We start from the raw sequence: 13,055 nt of genomic DNA on the forward strand, positions 1-13,055 counted from the left end.
TTGTAAATAAGGAATGTAGTTGAAGGAATATAATTAATAGTTGTAAATAAAGGAGTAAGTTCCCTTTCTTACCTATGCATTATAACACAGATTAGAGGCAGAGGTCTAAGGTAGCCTACATGATCACTCTCACTTCCTGGAAATGAAGATCTAAAAAGGGATTCTTCCTCTTCTTTTTCATAACAAATTACAAGTTTATACTTTTTGTAAAGTTTGATTGAACTTTATGTACTATGTATCTGGTTGAGACCTGGATTTTACATGACAATTTGCAGAAAGCAGAGCTTCCTATTACTCGCTTCTACTTTAAAAAAGGTTTCAACTACTTTTTATTGAATACTGTGTGCAAAACATACTGGGCCCTGCTTTCAACTGAGCTTTTGTAGTGTTTCATTGAAAGACCTATCTATTGTATCATCCCATGAAAATCAAGAGCACTGTGGACTTTGTCCATTGTGATATTTAAGACAGTCTATTTTAGTCACCAGCCTTTAGCAGAATGTGCAACCAATGTAGACTGTTGTGAGACGTGTGCCTTAGAGGTGACACATGAAGCAGTAAAAACTGTACTAGCTTCCACTGTTTAATTTGAGGCGCTAGTTTTGAACTACAAAGCCCAAGTTAACTCCATGCAGGGTTTTATGACAAACTGCCTCATTTCAAAAGAACCTGCATGGAATTTGTTCCTAGTTGACTATTCAGGTGACTAGGCTTGTGCAAAAATTTCAAAATTTTGTAAGAGGAGGACTGACTGATACTTCTCATAGGTAGTAGTAGTAATCATCATTTTATTTATTTAAATCAGTGCTGGGCTGGGAAGAAAACCCTAAACGGATGGGCCTTGGGGGTCTCTTCCGACTCAATAGGGGAAGCATATTAGAGGCAGGATGGCTATCTATCAGGAGAGTTTTGATGGTGCTCTTCTGCCTGGAATAATGAAGTTGGACTAGATGGCCCTTGCCCGCCCCGCCCCCCAACTCTGCAATTATATAAAATGTAAAATTGGTTAATACTGGTTTCTGTTGGTTAACATGAGAGACATTCAATGAAATCGTTGCTGTGGCTTTTGAAAAAAAAATTGTCAAAACTTCCCAGTAAATTTGGGAGGGGGGGGTCCCGTTATCTTGATTCATTGCATAAAAAATGTGGAGATAGCTGTTGTAGTTTTTTAAAGTGTTGTTTATAAAAAAAATTGAAAATTCCTCAAAAATCTGGATCAGCGAAATGTTCTGAAACTCGAGAAAGGAGTCCCTGAAGTTTTCAATTATAGTAATTATGCACAATTACTATAATGAAAAGTAACTAAATTTCATTACTCTCATTATAGTAATGAAATTTTCACTAACCATACTTTAAAAACATTTTAGAAACCTGACTTGCCTAGTTTCCAACAAACCTCACAACCTCTGAGGATGCCTGCCATAAATGTGAGCAAAATGTCAAGAGAGAATGCTTCTGGAACATGGATATACAGCCCAGAAGACTCACAGCAACTCATCTCATCCTGGTTGCTGTATGCCTTCAAGTCCGTTCTGATTATAGTGATCCTAAGGTAAACTTATCACAGGTTTTGAGGAGCAAGATTTGTTCAGAAGGGTTTTGCTCCTTTGCCTGCCTCTGGGTCTGGGTCTCCATGGCCAAGCAGGGATTTGAACCCAGGTCAAACACCACACTGGCTCTTTCTGCCATGTTAATACACCTTCCAAACAGAAGATGAACCTTCTTTCCCCTTCATTCCAATCTGTCAAAAAACCTGTTCATTTGTCATCTTTCAGTATGTCTCATTCCCCCCATGTAAAAGAATACTCATTTACATTTCATTTCAAGCATTCAGCCAGTAGTTAAGATAGCTTTATGAACGATGCAACACTTGGGTCTTTTCCCCCAATATTAAATTTTTATTTCATATATACAAAAATACTTTATTAGGAGTTAACAGGATTTCACAGCTTTGTACATTTCAACAATTATACAGACTGACATGTGACTTCAGTGAGAAAGCATTAGAGAGATTTTGTTTCAGAAGCTGAAATGTTAGTTTAGCCAAATAGCTCTTACGGTACTTTTTAGGGTTACCTAATAAATCTCTCCATGATCCTTCATTAGGTTATTCTAAATTGATCCGTGTAGCAGACAAACAAGCTTTTCTATGCTCAGCAGTACCCAAAGGATATCTTAGATTTACTGTCAACCAAATCTAATGTTTCATTAAATACTGCACAAATAATGTCGACATGAATGCATATGTAGAAACCAAAAACAATCTCAGAAGTTCAAAAAATCAAAAGCAATGAGCTGTATAACCATGATAGAGCCCTACATCCTGAACCTTTCTAGTACTCATTTCTACCAGTCTTTATAAATAGGAAATACTACATATCCACACAAAATGAATGGGACTTGCAGGGATAATTCAAGGAAAAAGGCATGTCAGTAGCATCCAATATGCATTACCTTGAATACAGATACCAGTACGAACCATTTGTTTTTCTTGCCACTATTATGCAAAATAGTGTTAATGCTTGTCTAATATGTAAGAATTGATGTTTTACATCAGCCTTAATCAAACAGTTATCTTGTCCTTAAAACCAAAAGCAGCTAAAACCACTAACTCCTGAAGACTGATCATGGATCTCTGCCACAATGCCATGAAATCTAACAAATTTAGTCCTATTTAATTTGGGGGGGGGGGTTACTCTTAGAATAATTTATTCTTACATGCCAAAGGCTGAAAAGCAATTCACTGCTTAATGATGGAGACCACCACAAGATACTTAACATAATGAACTGCCAAATAAACCCATATGAAGTACGGTCGTTTATAGAAAAAAGATAAATAAATCAATGACAAGATTTATATTGAAATTTTCACCAGGAGTTATTACTTATCCTGTAGCTAGATTATATTTTATTATTACTTGTTTTGTGTTATATGTGCCGTTTATTTTAGAATGACAAACTATGTGAGAAGAGAGTATCCCAGTTTTAACATTTTGGCTGGTAGTTATAGTTATGAGATTTTGGTAGTGATGGAGTTATGAGTTTAGTAGTTATGAGATTGGAAGGTGGATTTACAATCTTGTAACTGCTGGGTTTTTTATTTTTACAGCTCTTAGAGATCTTCTCAGCTTGCAGTACCTCAACAAAAGGGCTTCCTTGGCACTGCAGATCAGGCACTGGCAAATTACATCTACAGTGTTGTCCTAGTTGTGAAAAGACCACAAGCTCCTGGTTTTCAATGTACTTATCAACTGGAACAGAACTTCTGTCATCACTTTCCAGTGTTCTGAACTGCAACACTTTGGAAACTTTTCAGCTGTGATGCCGTCAAGCTGAAATGGTAGGCGTTTTCAAGAAAACCATCTTCATAGTTCTGATGATGGAGAATCTTGGCCTACAATCCCTACAGCATCTAAAGTCACTTTAAACACAGAATCTTAACTTAAAAGCTAAGCCAAGGGGTTCACAAGCAACAAACCAAAGCCACCAAGTCTAAGTAAAACAAGTAGACCAAAAAGAAAAGGATCTGTGTTCCATTTTTTTTGATGTGTATTAAGAATTTAAGGCAAGGGTGGGCAATTTCTGGACGTTCAGAAATTATTAGACTGCAGCTCCCAGTATTTCACAGCATTGGCTATGCTGGCTGGGGCTAACAGTTACTGCAATCCAATATTTGCAGTTCACAACCTGCCCATCCATGACTTCAGTCTCTCAATTTCTGTAACTGGTCACAAGCACACTGGGACATACAGCAGAACCCATGTAATGTACTCATTTTTATAATACTCTGTGCACCTTTCAAAAGGCTTCTCAGGAACCCAAATTAAAGATACTGTAACCAAAAGACAATATTTTGCAAAATGCTCTGGCATATTTTCAAGGTTGCGGAAGTTTACTTTATTGGGATTTTAACAAAACCTCAATGCATGCATACCCAACTTATATCAATAAAACACAAACAGCATCTTGTACTTTTTTAAAAAGGATTTCTGCTTTTGGTGTGATCATGGTATTTAGTATTTCAAGTCCACATCATAGGCGTGGAACCAGTGTATTGACTAGAGCGAAACATACAGGTATGAATACATATGATCCAAAACAATAAGGGTACATTCTCATACCTATGTCATACTATCACTTTTAATTTCATCCTTATAGACAAATGATTGCCCACTTTCTGACAACTAGATACCTTCTATTCATTATGTTAAAAGTACTGTCCCCAATTACAATATTATACTGTATTTACATTTTTTGAAACTTGACAAGAATATTTAAATAATAGCTGCTCCATCCTTTGAAAAGTCAAGTAACTGGATGCATACAAATAAACATATACCGTGCTCTGAAATCCTCAGCATTGTGGTATGAATTAGTACTTTGTGAAAAATTGAGAGCAAATGTATTGAATCTAACTTTATGTACCCATATTAAATTGTGGCGAACTACATACCACCCACTGAATTCAAGATGACATGTTAAAGAATAGAACATATGAATTCAGTGGGACCTGCAGCTCATATTCATAAAGTTGCCATGAAATGATAATTTTATTCCAAACCCATTTTACACTGATTGTAGAAATGAGGCTTTTTATGGGTTTTCCACTTGCAATTATTGCACTCAGCATCCATAGTATTTCAGATTCCTGCTTTGTGTCTTAAAGCTTTGGGCTTGTCTACACTGTAGAAAAAAATCATACTCACCTGATCTACGATATTATTGGTTACTTGCAATGCACTTCTTTGGGCTTTAGTCTTGTTCAAAAATTCTTTCCTTTTACTCTGTGTTAAAGCAAAGCCAGATTTTTGGTGTGAGGTTGGTCCTCCAAGGTATGGGATTGAATTGGGGGGTTAGTGATGGGCAGAACCAGTGTTCCTTTCCAGGGTTGATTTTTTTTCTTAACAAAATGCATATGCGGATACTCGCATATCAGTGCTTTAGTATTAGTGCACCCCTGCTTAACAGAAAATATGTATACCTATATGTATATTTGCTGGTTATGGCAATCTCATCACAACATGTGTTGTGCGGGGCACATTCAGGGAGTCACTGCAAGGTCAATGCAGTGCCAACTGTATTTTTTCATCACTGTAGACAAGCCCTTGATCCAGTAGAAAGAGTAACATAAAACAAAGTTCTTTACTTTTATTTTTATACAGGCATACAAAACATCTATGTGTATTTCAGTACATAAATATTTAGTTTAGATCAGGTAATAAATGACCACATGTAGTTTCACCATAGCAGATGTGGCCATGTTAAGTAATATATATTTAAGTACCTTTATACCCTTTCTATAGTTGTGGTTTTGAAATCTCTTCCTATGTATATGCTCACACTTTACTAGAAATTACAAGTGAAAGCATTTCCATTCTTTTATTTTCTCCCTTAATGATTGAAACAGATGAAAACCATACTTAACTCCTTTTGAAAGGAAAAAGGTTCTGGGTCTAGTTCCCATACCAAATCAAGCTATTGTTCTATCTAACCAGCATTCCCTATAAGCACATGCCAACAGCTTTCCAGGGGTTCAGATAACAGTCCTTTCCAGACATAATTTGAGATGCTATTAACTGAGCATAGGATGTTTACCTGCAAAGCTGGTGCTGTTATTACTGAACAGCTCCCCCCTCCATTAATACATTCTTTGTATGTACTGAATGTAACACCATGGCACCGTCCTCCACAAAAAGGACCAGAATTTTGGCTGCGATCTCCCTCTCCCCACTTTATGGTGGCAAGAAGATGATACATGGAAACTTTGCTCTAAAAGTTTCAAATTCCACATGCTTAGTGTTTCAAAATAGAAATACAGCAAAACCTGAATTAGTGGCACTATGGTGTGAAATGTAAAGTTCATTTTTAAGTATTAATCAGGGAGGACCTGGATTAACCTCCTTTGGCATCACAGTTCACAAAAGGGTTCTTCTGCAAAGGCATGATTTTTATGTAAAATACTGTTATATACTTGGCATAGACTTGCTTCCTGCTAAGTAATGGCAGTGACTCAAATGGTTTGTTCATATGCACCAACTTGAATATCATGCGTCAATGTAAAGAACCAAGTGCTGGTTTGGCTATTGCTGCTAAGGAGAAAATTCAGTTAGTTCTTTCATGGTATTTAGAGAACAGCCACGTGAAAACTGCATCTCAAGAGAGATTGCTTGATCCCTGTGGACTTACAACCTAGTTGTACTAAGATTTTACGCAGCCAATAAGAAAAGCACTAGTTTCCTATTACGTTTTCCTTCTACAGCCTGGATGACACCATTGTATTCAGAGCTTGGGTAGTGTGCTTCATAACACAATTAAATTCATGTTAATTGCTCATTGCATTTCCTCTGATCAAGTCTGTTGGCCACTCATTGCTTCTACGTTCCAATCAAAATAGCCAGTTGCAGAATCGTGGAAGCCAATCAGGGCCCTATGAGGATGTAGATCGGATTAAGAATTTGTTTACATTCCATCCCTTCCAAACAAAAATGCAGTTCAGTTGGACTCTGAGCAAGAGAGCAGCCCCATTCCAGGTTTACACTGATTCACCTTGAGTCTCTCTCTTTCTCAAGCTGGCCAAAAGCAGTAGCACCGAATCTATTGGAATGCTGTCCAGCGAAACACTGGAAAACAAAGGAACAGGAGCTAACATTCTAAATTAGGATTCAATAAGTTCAATAAGTTGCTGCGCTCACGTTTCTACTTTTAAAATCCCATAAAAGTAGTCATCATTACATCGTACCTTATTAGTAATCCTACAATGGCATCAAGAATGAAGAACAGTATATATTTAAATCAGGGCTGAGCAACTGTGGAAGATTAGGATGCTTCGGAGACATTGGTGAGCCATATTCTCCACTCCACCTTTCTGGGATAAATTAATTTTTTTGGCCTTCAAATGCCCCATAAAGCCTTGTAAGGATTGTATTCCTGTGCACCTAAAGGGCACTTAGGCAATTTTTGAGGACGTTTTTTGCAAAATTCCAATTTACTCCCAAGGGGGTACCAGTGGCGCAATGCCCTTCATGCTCCCAAAAATCATTTGTGGCATTTCGGAACAATTTCTCTTCACATTTTTAACCCCTTGGGCATGCCTTGCAAGCCACACTTTGCCTACCCTGTTTTAAATTATCATTCTGGATACCACACATGAAAATGACTCTTCATACTCAGCTGCGTACACTTGTCAAACGCTGAAGATCAGGCTATCTACAGATATAATGCAACAAAAGTTTTAAGTTTCTTAAAAATATTTGATAGTTAAAAGCTAAAGTCTAAGTACCAACAGCAATTAAGACAAGATATGCAATAATCTGCATAACATTGACAAAATATACTTAAGTCTTTAAAAAAATACCTTAAAGGTTTTTAAATCTATAATACCTTTTGGTGTCTCATCGTTTCTCTGTATAAAGCAAAACTATCCAAACCCTGTTTTCTTGTGCACAATCAAAAATGCTTAAAAACCAAATGGGCAAGGAACTTTTTTGTAGGATCCCAGCCTTTCTAAAGAAGTCTCCTTTTGTTGGCGTCTTGTAGATGATACTTTAGTGTAGTGTTAAAAATAAATTCTAACGCCAAGTGCCTGTCCTCACATGGTGAAATAAATGAACTGGTGGTTGTACCAAGTCAGGCACCTAGCAAATTAGGATCAATGGGTATATTTACAGCAGGTATAATATAAAATAGGGTCACTAGACTAGTTTGTCCCCGTGACCATTTGCATCTATATTCATTAAATAGAATATACACAGCAAAAGTGTTTAAGTCAATATGAGCCTAAAATAATGTTTTTTTCTATTCAAAGGAAGAATATTGTAAAAATCATGAGTGTAAAACAAAAGTAAACCTACTTATAAATAACATTAAATTTTACCATCTGACAGTAACTTTAGTTTCACAAGCTATTTGGTGAATAAAGCAGTTTAACACAATGTAACAGACAGCTCAAAGTCCAATCACATCACATTTCATTAATACACATAATCGCTTATAAATATTCTGGTGTAAAATAAAAGCCAGTCACAGAACGATATACAAACACAGGGCAAGGTCATCATTTAAAAAGCCAGTTGTTGATTTTTTAAAGCAATGTTTTTCACAAATGAGCACAAACATCCTACATGCTGAGCCCCAACTGCTAAGTTTCTTTCAGGCTACTTCACCATGATCCCAAACACAATGAAGCACATTACATAAATCTCTGAGAAAGTAATACTTGTTCTAATGTACTGAAACACCGGCTCATCAGAACATTTGCTGAGGGAAGTTTCAAGATATTGCTTTTAGTGTTTGAAAAAAGGTAGCACATACAAAAAACCCTACAGTATATCTGTCTAAAACAAGACAAATGCAAAGCATACATGAATATTAAGCAAAATAAAAGTGTCAGTAACATGGCTCAGTGCTGGTTGGTTTTTGAGTATTGAAAATTTTGTTTACATCAAGAAGAATGACATATTTATTAGAATAAAGATTAACATCTCCCCAAAATTAAGAGGAACTGACCAGATGAAACACTTGATTTATATAGAGTTTTATATATTTATATATATATATATATGAAAAACAACCTTTTTCAAGTATTTTTTCTCCTAATCACAGTGAAAATGTAAGACCAGATGTTTAAGTGAATGACTGGAAAGTTCCTTAGATGAATAAAGGCAAAGTAGTAAATCAAAAACATTTATAAAAATGCTTCAACGCATTTCCTTCATGTGATATGAATAGAAAGGTTATCTGTAAAAAGTTAGAAAAATTAAAATAAATTACATATTTAAGTACACTTTTCCCTTCAACATTTTGTATAAAAACTTGGAATAGCATACCATTATCTGAATATACACAGAATAAAAATGCATTGGATGCTGCTCGGTATCTGGCAGCTCTGTACAATGTCTTCTCAGTATAACATTTGCTTCAGTAAACCTAATTTGGTAGTTACGCGTCTTCGGAAAAACTGTCAGTACACCCAGCTAATTGGGACCCACTGTGGTTCTGTCCTCAATTTCTCCGTAGCGGTTTGCAATTTTTCAAAGGCTTTGTCCAGATTGTCATTCACAATGACCAGATCAAAGTAGTGGCTGTATGCTCTCTGGATGCGCGCACTCTCATCAACTGTTTTCTTCAAATCAGTATCCTGTTGAAAGATTGACACATCAGAAGGTTTTAAAGAATTTAATAATAATAATAATAATAATAATAATATCATCTGGCCTCCATCTCCCCAATGGGACTCTGGGTGGCTTACATGGGGACAAGCCCGATCCAACAAAAATTAAAACCAAACCTAGATTAAAGCATATCTCAATAGAGTCAACAACATTACAACAAGACAGTAATATAAATACAGCATCATCAACAGCCAATAGTCTGAGTAGTAATGGGTACTGAAATTCAGGAGGAAGGGAATTGTGCAATAGAATTTCAGAACAGGGCTGGTGGACAAAAATGCAAGGGCCAATAATAAATTAGAAATAAAAGAGCAATATCAGTTTAAAATGCTAAACCTATAGGAGGAAGGACAGGGATAAAGTGTGGGAACTGATGGTAGATATAGTTGGGGGCTGAATATCTTGAGAATGGCTTAATCGAAAATACAGTACAACGGAACATCCACATTTTTAGCTCTTTCTGGAAAGTGGACGGTGTGGGTGCCAATCTAATCTCCCTGGGGAGAGAGTTCCAGAGCCGGGGGCCACCACAGAGAAGGTCCTCTCCCTCGTCCCCACCAAACCTGCTTGAGACAGTGGTGGGAGCGAATGATGGACCTCCCCTGCAGATCTTAGAGCCCATGTGGGTCGTAAGGAAAGATGCGATCATGAAGATAGGCAGGTCCCAAACTGTTTAGGGCTTTGTAGGTAATTACCTGTACCTTGAATTGGGACTGGAAACTTATTGGCAGCCAGTGCAGCTGTTTAAACAGGGATTGACCGCTCCTTGTAGTTCCCTCCATGGTTTCACTTAACCACACTCAAAAAAAAATCCCTACTCCTCCCTGGAAGTGTTTGTGGACCTCTCTAAGTCCATACTTCCAGCCCATCTAAGGTCAAAATGTAGGGTTCACTATTTCTCATGGTTTCAGATGTCCAAAGGGATCTAGGGATCACATTTTAAAGGTGGTTCCCCATCTAATTACTCAGATGTCATTTTTAATCAGCCTGATGAGATTTGCTTGAACACAAGCTGTGCTTAAGGGCTTATAAAAGTTAACTTTTATAAATATTTCAAAGTAAATTCTTAAGGAGTGCAACACATTTTTGGGTGGATTAAATCTTCCACACAGGGCACTAGCTGCCAATCTTACTTACTTTCAAGTGCTGGTGATTATCTAAAAAGCTCTACATGGTCCTACCAGTAAGGGCACCAGTTAGGTTGATGGCCTTCTCATTTGCACATCTATGTACTACTGTATGTTCCCCAGAAATGCTTGTAGAACAAGACCTTTTTAATGTCACTTCAGCAACTGGTAGAGAACATTCCACACTGCTGTTTGAGGAACTAAAAGTTACTGTTTTACACATGCTACTGAATTTTACAGCCTTGTTTTAAATTCACCATTGATGTATCTGGGAATTGAAGGCAAAGTTGAGAACCACTGCCTTAAAACATAGTAAGAATTTTGCCATGTGCCTAGAATGTATTTGATGGCCAAAGATTTTTGGGGGGAGGGGAGCAGATGCGCACGGGGGGTAATGGCTGGCCTAGGTTTCCTTGGAAAACTAATGTGGCCACTTAGCTTTCCACAATTGCCCACCCCAGCTTCATAGAAAGAGGAAGGTGTCAGTTAATATTGAATAAAACAGCCACATTCCTAATAATAACCTAATAAAAATAAAACTTTCTTGTTGATTTGCTAAATTAACCATCTCCACATTTTAAAAAATGAATTGGAAAGAAGGAAACACTCAACAACACTTGAGATGATTAGCCTCAGACCTCCTTAAGACTAGGAAAAGTATGAATTTAAAAACACAAGCTAAGGAACAAAACAGGATGAAAATTACATTTTAAAATGCAATTTTAAAACTATGGGTGCAATGAGTCAAATCTGATAATGTATAATGTTAAAATATAGATGGTCCTTACTGTTAGAAGCTTTGTTGTAATTCCTGCATCCACCACAGCTTTATGCATGGCACGCAGTGTTTCTAATTCTGGAGCAGCAATAAACACTACATATGGCATAAATTCTGATGTTCGCAATATCTTCAGTGCCTAGAGACAACAGAATTAGCCCAATCACACAATGAACATTAAGTAAATAGCAACAAAAGCCCAAAGAATTTCACATACTAAAAAGTAGGAAACTTGAGTGAATTAAATCACCTTTGCTAATATATATTAAGGTCTTTCTATTTAAAATATAGTTTAATTCAGTCTTATTCTGCTCAAATTGATCAGTAACTAGTTGCAAGAGGTCCATATGCCAGAGATAAATGTCATACAGTCCTTTACTTGCTATCGTAGTGATGGCAGCTTCCCGCAAACTAGTCTATAACAAACATTAAAAAAGCAGTTAGAAATTAAAATCCTCATCGCTTTTATATCAATAATGTTTCACATTAGTTACAATATATTTTAAGTATTTCTTCTTTTTGAAGAAAATGAACAACAGAGTCTGCCATGCTTCAGAATCTGCAATCCTTAGAAATCTGTTCAGTGTTCATGAGGTCATACTTAATACTTTTATAATACTACAGCTCTATGAAGGGCTTGTTTTGGTTAGCTGTACAATCTTCCGCTGATGCTTCTATTAAACTACAGCAGAAGTTCTCAACCTTTGATCCTACAAGTTTTTTTTGTTCTTTACCTTTTAAAATCCTCCACCATGACTGATGATGATGACATATTCTGGGACTTGAAGTCCAAAACATCTGGAAGACCAAAGGTTGAGAACCACTAGGTTAAGGTATTGGTCCAGCATACCTGTGGGTTCACATCCAAGATGCATGTCCTTCCAGTCTGAACCACTTCAAGGATGGAATCTATTTTGGTGCCATAAAGGTTTCCTTCATATTCTCCATGTTCTAGGTATCTTCCAGCTTTGATATCTGTCTCCATTTCTACTCGTGACACGAATCTGTATGCTTGACCATCTTTTTCATCATCTCTTGGCTTTCTTGATGTAACTAAATAAATATGATATAAATATGCAAAAAATACAAAAGTTAGTCAGGCATTGCCATATATGCATTTATGCAAAGGCAATTTAGAGAAATACACAGGGACTTGAAAGGTATTCAGGTGAGCAGCCAATTTTACCAAATCCTACATCGCAATGCAGTCCTATGAAGTAAATGCTGTTCTAAAGGGTCTTTACTCAGAAGTAAATTTTGGGAAGCCATGGGGGCTTCAGTATGAAGAGGATCATGAAAAACCTCATTACATGCTCATAAGAAGTTTGGTTCTAAATACAGTTTTAATTATTATTCCATCTACAACTTTATTTTTCCTATTTTGGTTTAATAAAACCTCTCATTTATATAGCAGAAAAAGTTGAGTAACAGGATAGTCCAAATTTTATCCTATTTCCGAAAAATCCAAAGTGGAGAAAACAATTACATCTTTAAATATTCCAAACATACATTGGTCTTCTTATATATTTATATTTTATTCCCACCTCTTCTAATCTCATCCTACAACTACACAAAATGTGGAAATTGAGCTCAGAAACCAGTAGGAACAGGAGTAAAATAATATTTTGGATTTGGAAGAGGATAACATAAGGGATGGTTTGTCAGAGAAAGTAAGGCTGAAGTATAGATAAATTGAAATAGAAGTGGCCATAAACTAACATAAGACTTCAATTTAAGGTGTTAAAACCAATAGTAAGTAAGTACTATATGACATTACTGACCATTTTGAAACAATGTTTTGACAATTTTAAAGTATTAATTATTCGTTACTAAGAATTGCAAACAAACATGTAAGCAAATTACTTTCAATTAGAAATTTGGAAATTCATATGTAATACAGAGCCCAATATATCATCACAGATAAATCCAACTAAGTACAATAGGGCTTATTCCCTGGAGTGAATGTCCTTTAGAACACAA

The 13,055-nt window shown here is 36.4% G+C and overlaps 1 protein-coding gene across 11 annotated transcripts in view; it reads right to left on the reverse strand.

Annotated features, from left to right (window-relative positions):
- Window positions 1-1,875: 1,875 nt before the first annotated feature.
- The window catches only part of pals2 (protein associated with LIN7 2, MAGUK p55 family member), a 57,441-nt gene continuing 46,261 nt past the window's right edge, over window positions 1,876-13,055 (reverse strand). For all 11 annotated transcript variants that reach the window (XM_062957730.1, XM_008112655.3, XM_062957729.1 and 8 more), the window contains 3 exons: window positions 11,926-12,128; window positions 11,086-11,214; window positions 1,876-9,136 (listed from right to left, as the gene is read on the reverse strand). In XM_062957730.1, the coding sequence (XP_062813800.1) occupies window positions 8,960-9,136; window positions 11,086-11,214; window positions 11,926-12,128 (509 nt within the window). In that variant the 3' untranslated portion in view covers window positions 1,876-8,959. The remainder of the gene's footprint in view (window positions 9,137-11,085; window positions 11,215-11,925; window positions 12,129-13,055) is intronic.

This window comes from Anolis carolinensis, chromosome 6, assembly GCF_035594765.1.
Source record: "Anolis carolinensis isolate JA03-04 chromosome 6, rAnoCar3.1.pri, whole genome shotgun sequence".
Lineage (NCBI taxonomy): Eukaryota > Metazoa > Chordata > Lepidosauria > Squamata > Dactyloidae > Anolis > Anolis carolinensis.